Here is a 17,483-nt window from a genome sequence, read left to right as displayed (position 1 = left end):
GTTTCAAGGTGATCATAGCTACAGACAGTGGGCTTGCCACAGTCACTTCTCTGCAGACTCCAGAGTGAACCTTCTCCAAGAAGGCAGCAGCACCTCAACCCTCAGCAGGGGCCTCCCAGGACCCAGAGTCAGCCTAGTGCAGTGAGCACTGGGAAGAGAGCACAGGGAGCCATGGGGGAGGGAGCTGCAGAATCACACAGCTAACCTGGCAGGCCCAGAGTAAGGCCAAAATGTGCTAATACAGAGGACGCGCTGAGAACAGACAGAGGTGTGCATCTTTCCGCTCAGTACTGAGGGCCCAATGCCCAACAGATACACAGTAAAGGTGGCTTAGCATGAAACGAATGAACGCTAACCTAAACTCTAAAGCCAACGGCATCTGTGACCTATGGCCTTTAAGCCGTGATTTCCCCTTCTTGATCCTAAAGAGGTTGCTTTGAGGACAAAACGGAAATGCAAGTGAAACATACCCAGAAACACTTAGCAATGGCAGCACAGCCTCACTACAACATGATCCCTGGAACTGTGTAATGCGTGGCTTTGCCTATGGCCTTCCACAAGGTGCACAAAGTACAATGTGAAAGATAAGAATGCTGCCTCTGCATTGCTACTTCTTCATAACACCCAGAAACCAAGTTTAAACGGGCCACTTTCCCCATTAGCACTATGTATAGAGTACACCAGTAATTCAAGGAGCACCTGCCATATGCCAGGCACTGCACCTGATCAACATGGTTCACACACAGAACCTCACAAGTTCCTAAAAGTGCTAACCTACCTCTTTCTGACAGTTGAGGGATCAAAGCAAGTGGAGTCCCAATAAGCCACCCCAGTCAGAGAGAAAGCTGGATTTCAAACCCTGATCATCTGGCTCCTGGGCCCAAACTTTTCAGCAATATGTGTCATTACATCTATAGAGATCATCTGACTTAAAAATGAATAAACAGGAAATATTCACTGAGCCTGGGATATAGACCAAACCATAGTTCCCATCAACAAGGAGTTTGCAATATTCTGTTTGGGAGCTGAGAAATGCACACATGTGCACACAGATACACAGAGCAATATAACACAAAGTGGACTGTGAAACACACAGAAAGAAAAAAAACAGATAACCAATGTACTGTGTAACCACAAGAATCATCACAGCACTGACCAGGACGACCTTATCTTCTCCAGACACTTTCCTATCAGCCCCAGATCCTGGCCATGCCCTACACAGTCATCCAACAGCCCACCTTCCTCCCACTCCCTACCTTATCACATAAAACAATACCATCTACCCCTTTGGACGTTCCCTTTAAGAGAGAGTTCTCAAGCCTACACCTTCCCCCATGATATCTACATATGTTTTCCCTTAACACAAATAGCTTTCTATCCCATTACAGACCTACAGTCATTCACCCATTCAACAGATATTTTTATGCCCCTGAGCAGACTAGATATCTACATGTTGAAAACTAAACATGAGAGGCAAAGAAACTTCAGAGTACTAAACAGAGGCAAAGCCCCATACATATATTGAGCTCAACGGCTTCCCCTGGAAAAACTTGTTCCAATATCCTTGTTTACTGCCTCCTTAAATAGAAAAAACATCAAGATCAATCCCAATGTCTCACTTTCCGCCCATCAATTCCATAGATAATTGGTAACTGAACCCCATCAATTCTGCTTCAGTTATTTCTTACCTCCAACTCTTCCATCCTCACTTCCTGTGGGAGCTCAGGCACCCATCGCCTCCCAAGCCCTCATCAGATGTGATGTGACAGCTTCCTCTCTGGCCTCCCTCCCCTACTGGATATGGCCTCAGGCTTCTATGTTGAAACACCAAGATTAGCAAATGCACCTCTTCAAAGCTGCCCCTCATAAACTGTCTTTCACTCAACATCTCCAGTCCTATCTATCGCTGCTAAACTTGGTATTTATCTGGACAATATGTTTTCCAAACACACATGTGGTTCTCTGTCTGGAAACACCTTTCCATCTTCATTGCTTGAGAAAGTCAGACATGTTTCTCCATGCCAATACAAACACCTCTCTATGAGATGTTTCTCCTCGTCCAAGCAACAGTCCCTTGCTCATCAAAATTCCCATGCTTCTTTTTTCAAAGGCAATTGGTACAACTGCCATTTCTTGTGTGTTGCAGTAATTATATTACTTATATCTTTGTCTGCATCTTTTGTGAGATTCACAAGGAGAGGGGCTATCCTTTAATCATATTCGGTGCCTAGAAAATTGCCCAGCAAACAGCACACAGTCCTTGCTGAATGAATTAATGAATGTTCTATTTTATGGGGTAGCCCAGAACTCTGTCAAAAATTACCAGTTCATCTGCTTATCCAGTCTTTCTAATCCTCCTTGTTCTTGTGCACATTTATCAGAACTACGAGTCACTGAGAGAATAAGACACACTGCATAGTTTCCCCTTCTTGCATTGTTAGGACATTATTCAGGGGGAAAGATCAGTGTTTCCACTCAACTGAGGCATGCAAGAGCGAGTCAGTATGAAAATATTCCTTGACTCTCTCTATACACACAAAGTACTTCCTCTAGTAAGCCCTTTCAGAGAGGGTCCCTTCTACTTCTTTGTGAACTCTGAAAGGTTTTAATGGATTTCCAGGGAATGTTAGTAATAATAGTATGTCAAGAAATTTTACTACTCCTATTTTAAGACTATTTCCTTTTTTTTTTTTTTTTTTGACAGGCAGAGTGGACAGTGAGAGAGAGAGACAGAGAGAAAGGTCTTCCTTTTCCGTTGGTTCACCCTCCAATGGCCGCCAAGGCCGGCGCGCTGCGGCCGGCACACCGCGCTGATCCGATGGCAGGAGCCAGGTACTTCTCCTGGTCTCCCATGGGGTGCAGGGCCCAAGCACCTGGGCCATCCTCCACTGCACTCCCTGGCCACAGCAGAGAGCTGGCCTGGAAGAGGGGCAACCGGGACAGAATCCAGCGCCCCAACTGGGACTAGAACCCGATGTGCCAGCGCCGCTATTTCCTTTTTTTAAGTTATTTGATACAACAATTCTATAAGGCAGGTGCAATTATAGTCCCTGTTTAGGACACAGTTCAATTCTTATTACCATTTTACAAATCTGCAAATATCTGAGACTTCAGTTCCTACCTGAGAGACCAATACTGTGGTTCATTGACACTGGTGTGGGGAAATTAGGCACAGGAGGCAATTCAAAGATGGCGTCCAAAGGAAGTAAGGTGGGCGGTATCCAAAGTTGTCTACCACCAAAGCTGACTGCCTGCACAGCATCAGGGGACGTGACGACAATTGCAGTCTTGTGCTTTAAAAGGCTTTGCTATGCACGCAATAAACCGAGTTCTTGCTTGCTTGACTTGACTCCCTGCTGCGTCTGACTGTCTCCGGGATCAGGAGGCTGGGGAACGGGCAAGAGGCGCACTTACCTTTCTTCGGACCCAGTCCATCCTTGTTCGGGTGGACTAAGACCCTGCATCTGGCGCCCAACGTGGGGCATGACCAGTAACTTTTCGGCTGAAGCTAAGCGGTCTCTCAGGGTAAGTGAAACCTTCAGTATGAGTGATGCAGTTTCATCCCAAAAGGACCCGGCCTTAAAGGCCTTATGCTATATGTTAGAAAGTGTCTGGGAAGCCTTCATAACCTTGGCCCTTTGGATTCAGACGGCTAATCTCTTTTCTTGGAACACTTGGTCATGGGTGGAAAAACTCACCCTTGAGAGGGAGAGAAACTTTGATACCGCCCTTAAAGCATCCTTCCACCCAGACACTATACCCCCAACTTCCAAGGGTGAGAGGGAGAAAGAGGCAGCGCAGGACTTGGGAGAGCCTAAAGACTCAGAGGAAGATGGCGGGGAGAGAGAATGGGCTAAGTTTGATCAGGAATGCAGAGACCCCATGGAGGCACGAACTGTTGAGGTAAAAACGAAAATGAAAATCATCCCACCTAGCCCATCAGCCACAGAAGGGCCGGGGACCCCCCCCCCCATACCTCCCAGGGGCAGAGGTGGCCTCCCCCTACGTAGAGCCACAGAGGGTGCTATGTGATCTGGGCCCTTACGACTGCCCGGTAGGGGAGAGGAGAAATGAGGTGACCTTTGTGGAAACTTATCCAATGGACATAAAGCAGCGTAGGGAAGTGAACTCTGGGCCTAGGAACCTGCCACTTCAAGCCTACCCTGTTAATTTAGCTCCGGGCAGCAACAGACCTCTGGAGTGGTATCCCTGGGAAGCGAAGGACTTAAAGGAGCTTTGCAAGGCAGTGGTGGAAGACGGGTCACACTCCCCCTGGGCCCAAACCCTGCTGCAAGACATAGCTTATCACCCATGTGTCCCCAAGAACTGGTTGGACGTGGCCAAGGCAGTCCTCATGAGTTCCCAGTTCATAAAGTGGTGCGCCTTCTTTACGGAGGAGTGCCGGGTGAAGGCCGAAGCTATCCGAGCAGCCCAGCTGGCTATTCCTATTACATACGCTATGCAGGCTGGGATGGGGGAGGGATTCTCTACCGGGATCCAGCAAGCCGCGCTTACCCGCTCCTTACTGTGAACAAGTGAGGCAGGCAGGACTTAATGCTTGGTACAAGCTGGATGAGGGGCCCACTAAATCTCCCATCACAGGGGTGCAACAAAAACCGGGAGAGTCATTGCCGAATTTTATAGCCAGGGTCCAACACAGTCTCCATCATAAGTTGCCGGCTGGGGACCTTCGGGACCAGTTTGTTAAGATGCTTCTTTGGGAAGGAATGAATGCTGATCATCATGGGGACGGCCTACACTGGCCTGAGGGAGGCTCATAAATCCCCAGAGGCAGTTAAAACTAAGGTGGAGCCTTCAGGTGTGGCAGCAACCCCGAAAGGCCCAGGACTGCCTCAACCAACCACACCTCCAATCACAGAGGGCCTAGTGCCACCTATGTGGCACCCCTTTATGGGTATTCTCCCTTTTTGTCTCCCTTGGATCACCCGCCACCATCTTGTAAACAGCGTGCCTACCCAACCCCACGGCCAGTCCTGCTAGGCCCCGGCGTGCGCAGTCTTCCCTGTAAATGGGGGACCATGGCCTTTCTCTGCACTCTCTTAAAGGGACCATATTGAACTCCCTGCCTCATTGTGACTGGATCATCATGGTACATCAGGAGTGCTGCTTTTATGCTAATTGCTCCAACGTCATCAAGGACAAGATCAAGACCCTCCAAGAAGATCCTGAAGCTCTAGTTACCTGTGGTCTGGTGTTGGGGAATGGCTTCCTTATCTCCTACCCCTTGATGACCCTTGGTCTCCATTGTCCTTGTAAATTTGTCCAAGATCACATTGCTGCTGTCCAGTTAATGGTGGTCCGACAACTACATGCCACTCTTTAAGAACTGGGTTATGCCACTCTTTAAGCACCAGATTGGGAACTCTACATCCACCCACGGCAACTGACAAGATGTAGAGGTATAATACATAATACCCTGAGTTGCTGAGGTGGTAGCCAATGACGGGTAAGATCCCCTGGGGCAGCCCTTAACAGCTGGAGTAGTAGTCAAAGACAGGTAAGATCCCCAGAGGTGGACAACCTAAGACAGACATGCTCCATAAAGGGCTGATCCCAGTCAGAGAGGACAACCTAAGACAGGCACACTCTCCACTCAGTTCTTCTTTTTCTCTCTTTAATATAAAACAAAAAAGGGGGAATCTTTGAGGAAATTAGGCACAGGAGGCAATTCAAAGATGGCGCCTGCAGGGAAATTAGGCACTCATGGCAATTCAAAGATGGCGTCCAAAGGAAGTAAGGTGGGAGGTATCCAAAGTTGTCTACCACCAAAGCTGACTCCCCTGCACAGCTGGGGAACGGGTGAGTGGCGCACTTACCTTTCTTTGGACCCAGTCCATCCTCATTTGGGTGGACTAAGACCCTGCAACTGGCACCCCTTATGAGCTCAGGATCAAATCCTGGCTGCTCCACTTCTGATCCAGTTCCCTGCTAATGCATCTGAGAAAGCAATGGAAGATGGCCCAAATGCTTAAGGCCCTGCTATGCATGTGGGAGATCTGGATGGAGCTCCGAGCTCCTGGCTTCAGTATGGCCTAGCCCCGGCCACTGAAGGAGTGAACCAGCAGATGGAAGATCAATCTCTGTTGGTGTCTTCCTCTCTCTGTAACTCTACCTTTCAAATAAGTAAATAAACCTTTTTTTTTTTTAAATTAAACAAAAAAAAATTCTACCTGGTCTGCACTGTGCAAATGAGAAGCATTACAGAATGGTGGTCAATAGTGCAAATTCTGGAGCCAGAGGATTTGTGCTCAAATTCTAGCTCTTACCTTTACCGGTACATAGAGCTGGTTCCTTGACTTCACTAAGCTTCAATTTTTCCATATTTAAAATGCATATAGGGATGGGTATGAGGCTACAGCTACATAGGAGTAAAAAGTTCTGAGGTTTATATGTTTTAACCATAAAGAAATATTAAATGTTTGAAGACATAAATATATTTACCCTGATTGGACATTATACAAGATATACATGGGTTGAGGCATTACATAGTACTCCATAAATATGTGCAATTTTTGTATGTCTCAAAAATGTTAATAAAAAGTTTTAAAATAAATAAAATACATTAAAAGCAGTTCCTTTTTCAGAGTTTTTCAAAAAAATAATAAAACCAATTAATACTACCCCTGGAAAATTGTCAGTCTTCAATAAATACTGTTTATTATTATTTTTATTTTCAAAAACAGTACTAAGTAGACCATCATATAAAATGCAGTTAATTTAGTTCATTGTTATCTAGCAAAAAGAAAACAAACTAGGAGTCAGGAGACTGGGTTCTTGTCCCACCTAAATACTGTATCTACAGGAAGCCACATAGGTTCCCTGGAACTTAGACATGTATCATTAGTTGTAATACAGGGTAGAACTATATGATCTTCAAGGATGTCACAAATAAAATTCTGCTATTCTTACCAATTAACTGAATTAAACAGTATGCCATGACTGCATCAAATACGGCCATTTCAGAGCACTAAATTACTTAAATTTCTCTCCTAAAAATTTAACTTGCCACCAGTTGATGTATTCACTAACATGGTTTTATAAAGCACTTCAAAGTCAACTTCAAAAATCACAAAATGGGAGATCTCTGAGAAATCTTCCTACTGCAACATCATAAATATTTTCATGAAAATCTTATCTCGTGACCCCTTTTAGCTGGTTTTGTTTTGGTTTTTTCATTCCCTTAGATGAGCTCAGATTAAGTATGCGATTAATGTATTAATGTATAAAGTATGCAATTAATGTATTAAGTATGCAATTATATCAATTATCCAATAGATATCTTTTTTTTTTTTTTGGCCAGGCAGAGTTAGTGAGAGAGAGACAGTGAGAGAGTTATAAACAGTGAGAGAAAGAGAGAAAGGTCTTCCTTCCGTTGGTTCACTCCCCTAATGGCCACCACAGCCGGCGCTGTGCCAACCTGAAGCCAGGAGCCGGGTACTTCCTCCCGGTCTCGCATGTGGGTACAGGGACCCAAGCACTTGGGCCATCCTCCGCTGCCCTCCCGGGCCACAGCAGAGAGCTGGCCTGGAAGAGGAGCAACTGGGACTAGAACCTGGGGTGCCGGCGCCGCAGGCAGAGGATTATCCCAAGTGAGCCACGGTGCTGGCCTAATAGACATAATTTTTATCAATCACTATTTTGTTAAAAAAGAGTAGGATTACATGGAATAAAATGAACCTATAAATTCATGTATAAGAAGATCAAAATCATAGTCTTCCTACTCTTAGCCACACACTTTTCAAGGCACTTACATATATGAACTCATTTGAAAGTCCCAACAATTCTATAAGGAAGGTACAATCACTGTATCCATTTTACAGATGAAGTAACTGAGGCATGAGACATTAGGTAAGTCTCTCAAGGTCATTAAGTTGCACTGAAATAAAGCAATAAGATAGCACATCACAAAAGGCAATATATTATCAGAGTAAACATATTTGCATTAACAAATCCTCCACCAGTCTCCCTAATTCTCCAGAACTTTTCAGTATCCTCTCCTACCCTATCCCACCCAGCTTCAGCACCATTTAAATCCTTAAGACAATATACAGCCTCAGAGGTGTTTATCTCTTTAATCATTCCACTGTCCAAATATTTGGTGCCTTTCTGATCTTGTAGCTCAGAATCATGGACTTTTTCATTTTGTGACCCTGCAGAATTCACTCTAGAATTCTCTCCCTTCCTACTTGTACCAACTTTCCTATTTTCATCTCCTGATTCCCAAGATAGAGTAACTTGGGAAATTGGGGTAAAAACACTTTGGAATAACGGTAATGAACCTACACAGAGTAGGAGATTTGGCTTTTCTGAAGTCTCACTTCCTATACGCAGAATTATGTACATATAAGATATATGTTACTCAACAGACCCAACTAATGGACCTAATGTAGCACTGAAGTGCTTCATAAATGCTGCTATTTAGTACTATAGGAACCCTATGAGAAAGGTATTATTTTAAAAGAGGAAACTCAAGCAGAAAGAGATTGAAGGCACATGAACAACCTCAGTGGAAAATTAGAGCTGGGATTGGAACTCCAGTGAACTGACTTCAAAGTCTATGTCTTTACCATGCTACAATGTTAATAAATGTTAGTATATTAAAATATTTGCTGAATTTACTTTTGAATGTAAATTATAAATTTTATTACAGTGGCCGGCACCACGGCTCAATAGTCTAATCCTCCACCTAGCAGCGCTGGCATACTGGGTTCTAGTCCCGGTCGGGGCGCCGGATTCTGTCCCGGTTGCCCCTCTTCCAGGCCAGCTCTCTGCTGTGGCCAGGGAGTGCAGTGGAGGATGGCCCAAGTCCTTGGGCCCTGCACCCCATGGGAGACCAGGATAAGTACCTGGCTCCTGCCTTCGGATCAGTGCGGTGCGCCGGCCACATCGCACCAGCCGTGGCAGTCATTGGAGGGTGAACCAACGGCAAAAGGAAGACCTTTCTCTCTGTCTCTCTCTCTCACTATCCACTCTGCCTGTCAAAAAAAATTTATTACAGAATTATAGAAATATAAATATATGCCAGCAAAAATATTTGCATGAACAATTCACAATTATTTCAAAATTGAAATTGTTATTGAAGAAATTGCTAATCACACTGACATATTATACTTAGTGATTTCTATTCTTTGTATATATAAATTTAGAATATAAAAGAGAACATGAGTTCTCAAGTTGAAATGACCTGGGTTGAATCTGTCTCTACCACATACAAGTTGTGAAACTGAGCAAATGATTTTTAACCTTCCATACCTCAGTTTTCTTGGCTGTAAAATGGGAATAGCAGTGCCAACATCATATAATTATATGAAGATTAAGTGAGTTGATACACATACAGTTCTTGGGACAGTGACTGTTAAATTGTAATCACTACCAAAAACTTGGTTATAATCACTATCCTGTCAATGTTAGCCTTATTATTCATGGAAAATGGAATTAAATGATAGTTTATTTTGGTGTAAAAAACTGAAATCCATGCATAGTTGCTTTACAACATGCATGTTATGAACTTTTTGAAGATGCTTCATAAGTATAGCTTTCAAAATATTTTTGTACCAAAATAAATTTATCTTTTAATTCCATTTTCTACAAAGGTTCTGAAGTGTCCTCATGTAGATTTAAACACACATACACAAAGGAAACCAAAAACAAGTACAAGTGGCACCTTTCTGTAGCATTTTCCCTTTTCTTCTCTACCTTTGCTCTCTTATAGTCTCTGCTCTCTAGTTCTACTCATGTTCAATGATCTCATGTAGACCAGTGTCTAAACACCATCTCTAAGATGGTAAATCTCCAGCCTGGACTCTCCTCCGAGCTCCACATGTGTGTGTACCAATGACTACTTGTGGACTACTGCAGTCTCCAAGTGTCAACAAGCATTTCACTCTTCATTCTCACCACTTCCTTCTCCACTATAATCAGCTGCTCTCCTGTCTTTTCCACTCCTGATACTGGTGCATCTCCCTCTCCAGTTTTCGGTTCAAACTAGGATCCCTCTTTTCCTGTTCCACATCCAATCCAGAAGCAAAACACTTAGCACCTATTCAAAATCCATCCAGAATCTGACCGCTTCTCCCCACTCCTACTTACCTGCCCCCTTGCCCAGATCCTGTTCATCTTGAGGATGAACCCCAGACCAATCACCTTGCTTCTACTCTCAAGTATTACAACCTACGCTTCAAACTTCAGGTAGCAAACTCTTTTACAGAATCAAGTAAGACCGTGGCACTCCTCTGTTCAGAACCCGACAGTGGCTTCATGCCACACAGAATAAAAGGTAGTCAACTTATCACAGCCCTCCAGGCCTGCCCTATGCAGCCTTCGTCTCCCTCCAGGGCATCACCTGCTTCTCCACTCCCACATGCTCACTCTCCTCCACACACACAGATCCTCCTGCTGCTCTGTGCTCCTGCCATATATTCCTTGGCTATGCTGGTTCCTGCCATAGTCCTCTACTCCCCCTCAGTCAAACTCAGATGTACTGTCACTCCTGAACTCAACAAAATCTCATCCCCAGCCCCACCATCACCTCCTATACCTTCTCTCTTTTCTTTTAGTACATATCCCTCTGAAACTATAATGTTTATTTTCTTTTTTGTTTAAATAAACAAACATTTAAAAATATTTATAAGTAAGCGTTAGTTCTCTTCTCTACAAAGCATAAGCCCTAAAGTGGCAGGGAACTTTTCTTCTTGCTTACCACTGAAACCTCAATGCACAGAACAGTGGTTGGTGTGCCAATCAATAGATAATTGTTAAAGGAATTTTTTTGAAAGCTTTTATTTAATAAATATAAATTTCATAGGTACAGCTTTTGGAATATAGCAGTTCTCCCCCCCACCCCCACTCCTGTCCCACTTCCTACTCCTTCTCCCAACCCATTCTTCATTAAGATTCATTTTTAATTATCTTTATATACAGAAGACCAACTTTATACTAAGTAAAGATTTCAACAGTTTGCACCCACACAGACACACAAAGTATAAAGTACTGTTTGAATTCAAGTATACAAGTTTTACCATTAATTTTCATAGTACAGCACATTAAGGACAGAGGTCCTACATGGGGAGCAAGTACAATAGTACTGTTGATTTAACAATTGACACTATTATTTATGATGTCAGTAATCACCAGAGGCTCTTGTAATGAGCTGCCAAGGCTGTGGAAGCCTTTTGAGTGCACAAACTCCAACATTATTTAGACAGGGCCATAAGTAAAGTGGAAGTTCTTTACTACCTTCAGAGAAAGGTACCTCCTTCTTCAATTGATCCTTCTTTCCGCCGGGATCTCACACACACAGATCTTTCATGTAGGTCATTTTTGCCAAAGTGTATGGGCTTTCCATGTCTGAAATGCTCTCATGGGCTTTTTAGCCAGATCTGAATGCCTTAAGAGCTGATTCTGATGCCAGAGTGCTGTTTAGGGTGTTTGTCATTCTATGAGTCTGCTATGTGGCCTGCTTCCCATGTTGGATCATTCTCTCCTTTTTAATTCTATCTATTGTTATTAGTAGATGACTGATCTTATTTATGTTATCCCTTAAAGGAATTTTTAAAATTAAAATTAAAATATACATGTAGGGCAAGTTAACAATCTAGGGATACCAATACAATGCATACAGCTGCAAAACAGACTCCCTGAACAACTGGTTTACCTCACTAGTGAATGTGTACTTCTACATGTTTAAGGATGTGAACTATATATTAAGCATCCATTTGTTTTCTTATATTTAAAAGAATTTTTTTTATTTGACAGATAGAATTACAGACAGTGAGAGAGACAGAGAGAAAGGTCTTCCTTCTGTTGGTTCACTCCCCAGATGGCCACAACGGATGGAGCTGTGCCAATCCTAAGCCAGGAGCCAGGTGCTTCTTCCTGGTCTTTCATGTGGGTGCAGGGACCCAAGCACCTGGACCATCCACCACTACTTTCCCAGGCCACATCAGAGAGCTGGACTGGAAGAAAAGCAACCAGGACTAGAACCAGCACCCATATGGGATGCTGGCGCCACAGGCAGAGGATTAACCTAGTGAGCCATGGTGCCGGCCCCCTAAAATTTCTTTATACCATATTATTCTTTAAAAATGTAGTGTTTAGGGACAAGTATTTGACCTTGTAGTTAAGACACCCTTGTCCCATATTAGAAGACCTATGTTTGATACCTGGCACTTGCTCAATTCAAGCTTCCTGCAAATGCACATGCCAAGAGGCAGCAGACAATGGCTTCACTGCTTGCAATTCACATGGGAAATCTGCACTGCGTTCCTGGCTCCTACCTGTGAACTGACCCAGCCCCAACATTGCAAGCATATGTGGGTGAACCCACATGAGTGAACCAGTAGATGGGAGCATGGGCTTGCTTTCTCTCTATCTCTCTACCACACCACCACCACTCCTTTTTATCTCAGTCTCTATCTCTGCCTCCTAAATAAATAAACTATTACTTATGGCAACACCATTGTAGACGCTTAAAATCATTTCTGATACTATCTTCCACCTATGAATAGTAAAACAGTCACAGTTCAGTTCCTTAAGATTTAATTTAGAACAAATAACTTCCCATACCTATTCATTGAAAACTGATAGACTGACACATTTTTAAATAATATGAAAAGCAATAGTTAACAGAGGGGAAAGCATTGTGGCACAATGGGTTAAGTTGCTGCCTGGTATGTTTACATCCCATATCAGAGTGCTAGTTCAAGTCCTGGCTACTCTATTTCCAATCTAGCTTCCTGTTAATCGGCACCCTGAAAGGTGGCAGATGATGGCGCACATGCTTGGGACCCTGCCACTCAGGTGGGAGATCTGAATGGAGGTCCTGGTTTCTGCTTTTGCTGACATTTGGTAAGTCAACCAGCAGATCGAAGATTCATATTCATTGTCTTTCTCGCCCTCCCTGTTTCAAGTAGATAAACTAAGTAAGGAAACATTTTTAAGAGGTAGTGGAAGTTAACTGGTCAGCTAAAAGCCAAATAGTTAATGTACACTCCAATATGCACAGCACAAAATATATATTGTTGGGGCTGGCACTGTGGTGCAGTGGGTTAAGCTGTCACCTGCAGTGCCAGCATCTCATATAGGCACTGGTTCAAGTCCCAGCTGCTCCACTTCTGATCATGCTCCCTACTGGTATGCCTAGGAAAGCAGCAGAAGATTCCCAAGTACTAAGGTCCTTGCATCTATGCGGGGGACTTGTATGGATCTCCAGGTTTCTGGTTTTGGCCTGGTCCAGCCCTGGCCATTGAAGCCAATTAGAGAGTGAACCACCAGATGGAAGATTTTCTCTCTCTCTCTCTCTCTCTCTCTAACTTTCCCTCTCCCTCTATCCCCTGTAACTCCACATTTCAAATAAATATATAAATCTTTAAAATACATATATATATAGTTTAAATCAAACTTCAAGTTTTATAAAGTTGCTTGGCCATATGAAATACAGTTTGGAGTCCACAAACTGAAGAGCGTAACTTAGGAAAGCTAAATAAGTTCTAACTACTCTTATTCTAAGTATTTTCAAAATACAATTATTTTACCAAGAAGTTCTAAATAGACTCATTCAAAGCTTTAAAGCCAAAAAAGAGACATGCGTTCCCGGCGTTTCACGCTGGCTCAGAGACTTTTCACAGAAATGACAGAAACACGAACCACGTACCTTCGGAAAGACTCGGCTTTGTTTTGTGCTTGGGTCCATCCTTGCAAGGGTGGAAGTTCAGCTGCTGTAAGACTGCTGGACAGATGACAGAGAAGTTTGAGCTGGTTAACTGGGTAGCATTTGAAAAGCCGTGCAGGGAGAAGATCTCCTCGGCAGATAAGCACTGGAACAGAATAAACAAAGCAAACATACATTTGTTGGCATTGTAAAAACACACAGGCAAGATTTCATCAGACTGCACAGCATTAACTCTTTACACAAAAGCTCACCAGAGAAACGTATGGACCATAAAATTGTAACACAGCCCAAATCTTTAAACCTTAGAAACAAAAAGACAGCAAAAAAAAATCTTCTTAATCGACAGCCTTTCTACAACAGACAAAAACACAGCAGCTCATTTGGAAGTGTCCAAAGACTTTTTAAAAAACTAATACAAATGATTTTAAGGCAATTTTATGATCTCAGCCTTCCCTCTCAGTTTACTTGTTTTAAGTTTGAATGGATAGTTTGAATGGGCTACTGGCATGGCTCTTACAAACACCTGGTTCCTTACAGTTCCATAGTTAAGAAATTCACTCCTTTTCTATATAGCAATAGTAATTCCAATATATAAAAGTTGTCTTAAAATATGTTTTGGCACCAATTACTGTTCACTAAAATATGTATTAACCTCAGTGAGGGTAGGTATATTTTATAAAGTTTGGAAAATAGTGGTGTGCTATTTAGAAATTCATTAAGGAATTGATAGAATCTATACTAGAACAAACCTGTCAAAATAACTTGTTAAAGATATCATTTCATGTTCAGGTTAAACTTTCAACTATAAATTGGGTTCCATAGATATGAAAATTTTAAAATGATATAAAATAAATGCTAATAAATGCCTTACATATAATGTGAAAAACATTCACTCAAATAGGAAAGTCCAGTTGTAATAAATGCAGTGGAGAAAAGTTTTCTGCACACTTCAGTCAATCCTTAAACAATACTAAGACCTTAGCAATGTGCCATAGACTTCTATAGACTCCCAAAATCCGTATGTTGAAGGCCCCTGGGCTTCTGGGAGAGAACGAGTTTGCTGAACTCATGAAGGTAGGGCCCTGGCCTGATGGGATTGCTGTCATTGTAAGAAGAAACATCAGAGAATTTGCTCACGTGCACTCTCTCTCTAAACTCTACCAGACAGCAATCCTCTGGCAACTTGGTCTTACACATTCAATCTCTAGAACCATGAGAAAATCAATTTCAGTTGTTTGAGCTGCCTAGGCTACATATATATTTTGTAATGGCAACCTGAACTGACTAATACACTATGAATAATATTGAAAACTCAAAAGTTGATGTTAATTGTTTGACTATAACAATTATAACAGAAACAATGTAATTTGTCAGATTTGGGTACAAGGAGATCACTACTATTTATCAAAGAAATCGGGAAACAGCCAATTAAGAAAGGGACACTGGGTATAGTTTATCACCATGCAGTCATGCGGGAGCATAATTGCTAGACTGAAAAATTACAGGGCCCAGGTGGTTCAACCGGCCTCTGGGTCGTTCCAGGAATAGCAGGTGTGGGAGAACAAACACAAAGCAGAGCTGTTTCCTGCAAGGATGAATTTACCTCCCTGGGCTTCAAGTTCCTCCAGAGGCTCAGCAGGAGGAAAAGAGGAAGCTCTCTAGATAATCTCCAAAACTTCTCAGAAGTAACATTTTAAGACTTCCTAGAACTTGATTGGTAAGCCATTCTTTTCATTCTCAGATTGGGAGCCTTCCCTGGATCAGGGGTGCACTTGACAAGGCACAGTCACTACTTTTTTTTTTTAGAACAAAAACTAATAGAAATGACAAGTGCAGCACACCTAAGAGAATAAGTGTTGCTTAGTCAAACTCCGGCCTCAGTTACACACTGTACATATCACATGTGTAAACTAGACTGCAGGGTAAAATTTACTTCTTACTGGGAATGACAACAGGACTTTGAATGTCCTCACCTCTTAGGATATCACAACTGCCACTGTACATCGTTAAAGACTCTCTCCCAAAGTCTTTTTAATGGTGTTGTCAAATGAGACATAATTAGAACTGTAAGACAGCTTAGAGCCTTGATGATCTGTGCAGGTGGACATAGATAACACAACATAGACAATATGACCGCTGCAACTGCCCAATCACCAGGAAGCACATGGAGGTGAGGAGATGACACAACTCAAGGCCTTGCCTCCTGATAAGCAGATGAAAACAAGAATTCTAACAGTAGGCCAAAACTGAATTCATCACAGGCCTGATCAATTTTCAAGAGCTACCTATCTATAGGCAGAATGCAAGTACGTTTGGATAGTAGCCTATGCTGGTGTCAAAGCAGACTTGATTTTTATTGCACTTTGATTTTAAAAAAGTTGAATCTAAAACAAAAGAAGGCAGTTGTCTACGACACAGCAGTGTCTCTTAAAGGGACCAATAGGATGAGGCCAGGGCCAGGACAGTGCGGGCAACAACAAAACCAGTTGAGCCACTGCCGCTGAAGAGGAACTTCAAGCACTCTCTCAAGCATACCCCTGTACCTCCAAAAAATGACTACATAAGTTATGGAAGTAGTAGGATGCCCAAGGCTTCCTAGAAAACAACTCCCTGCAATTATACTGAATAGTGTGGGCCTGAATGCCATGCTGTGATGAGTTTCACTCCCCTTCACGCTCCTATCCTGACAGTTTTCCTTCTTATTGCTTTAGTTGTATCTAGCAGTTCTCAAGAATGCCACCCTGACACTTGCTGGGTGTTTTTTTTTGGGGTGGGGGGTGGGGGATGAGGAAAAACTCTAATCAGCAGATGCCTTCCTAAAGACTTTTAATAACTTTTGACTTAAATTCATATTTGATAGTCTCTGTCACAGTAAAGTGATCTCAAATGGAGCCTCAGATTCATAAAATACAGTAAGATGGAGATGGAGGTAAAAGGAGTTAGACACATATTCTAAATAAGAACCCCAAATGATACTGAAAATCATTTGAGAGAATAGTTCCATGCATATCTGCCTTCCTAACTCCTTCCTCACCAGTTCTGGCTACACAGATGTTTCTCTGCTTCTTTCCCAAATAGGTTTTAGGGAGAATGGTCGGGGTTGGTGCAGGGACTGGGCAGGAGGAAGGCTGAGTGATGAGGGCAAGTTCCTCCCTCAGTAGTTTATACACTCGACATCTGCTTATAATAAATGCCTAGGAGTCTGCCAAGATATGGGTTACACAGCATGGATGCTGACGAAGACTCCCTCCTTAATTAAGCTTCACTCAGGGGCCTCTAAGCTCAGGTCTTGACCACATCATCTATCCTTGTGGGGCCTGCATCCTCCTAATGTAGTAAGTCACCTGCTAAGCATGTTTTCTAGAGAATCCTTTACCCTATCTGGTCACACAGTAAGTAGTCAAATTCCTCATTCCCTATCCTGGATTTCTTCCCACCCTGGCCTGTCTTCTGTAACAGGCCTGTTAGGTCCACTTAACCAAAATCCCCCTCAGTAACTTCCCATCCACTGAACCCACCGAGCTCTTTGGCTCTCAGTCCTCATTGTCACACGGTATCCAGATGGAGCCCAGTTCTGCACAGAGGTCTCTTTTCCCCTTATGATGGGTAACTTTGTGTCAGCTTGACCAGATTAAACATGGTTTCTGAGCGTGTTTCCAGATAGGATGAGCATTTGAGGCGGCGGAGGTGGTACATGGCCCTCCCCACCGTGAGTGGGCATCACCAATGCCCTGAATACTTGAGTAGAACACAAGGTGGAGGGAGGGAGACTGCCTGTTTTCCTGCACCACTG

General features: G+C 43.0%; 1 protein-coding gene across 8 annotated transcripts in view; it reads right to left on the bottom strand.

The window, feature by feature from the left end:
- The window catches only part of SLC39A8 (solute carrier family 39 member 8), an 83,027-nt gene that overhangs the window by 43,187 nt on the left and 22,357 nt on the right, over nt 1-17,483 (bottom strand). For all 8 annotated transcript variants that reach the window (XM_008267564.5, XM_008267560.5, XM_008267559.5 and 5 more), the window contains one exon: nt 13,673-13,835. In XM_008267564.5, coding sequence (XP_008265786.1) covers nt 13,673-13,835 — 163 coding nt within the window. The remainder of the gene's footprint in view (nt 1-13,672; nt 13,836-17,483) is intronic.

Source organism: Oryctolagus cuniculus, chromosome 8 (assembly GCF_051225735.1).
Source record: "Oryctolagus cuniculus isolate XC-2025 breed Fujian yellow rabbit chromosome 8, ASM5122573v1, whole genome shotgun sequence".
In the NCBI taxonomy this organism is placed as follows: domain Eukaryota; kingdom Metazoa; phylum Chordata; class Mammalia; order Lagomorpha; family Leporidae; genus Oryctolagus; species Oryctolagus cuniculus.
The sequence above is the reverse complement of the archived record's forward strand: the minus strand, read 5'-3'. Positions and strand labels throughout refer to the sequence as shown.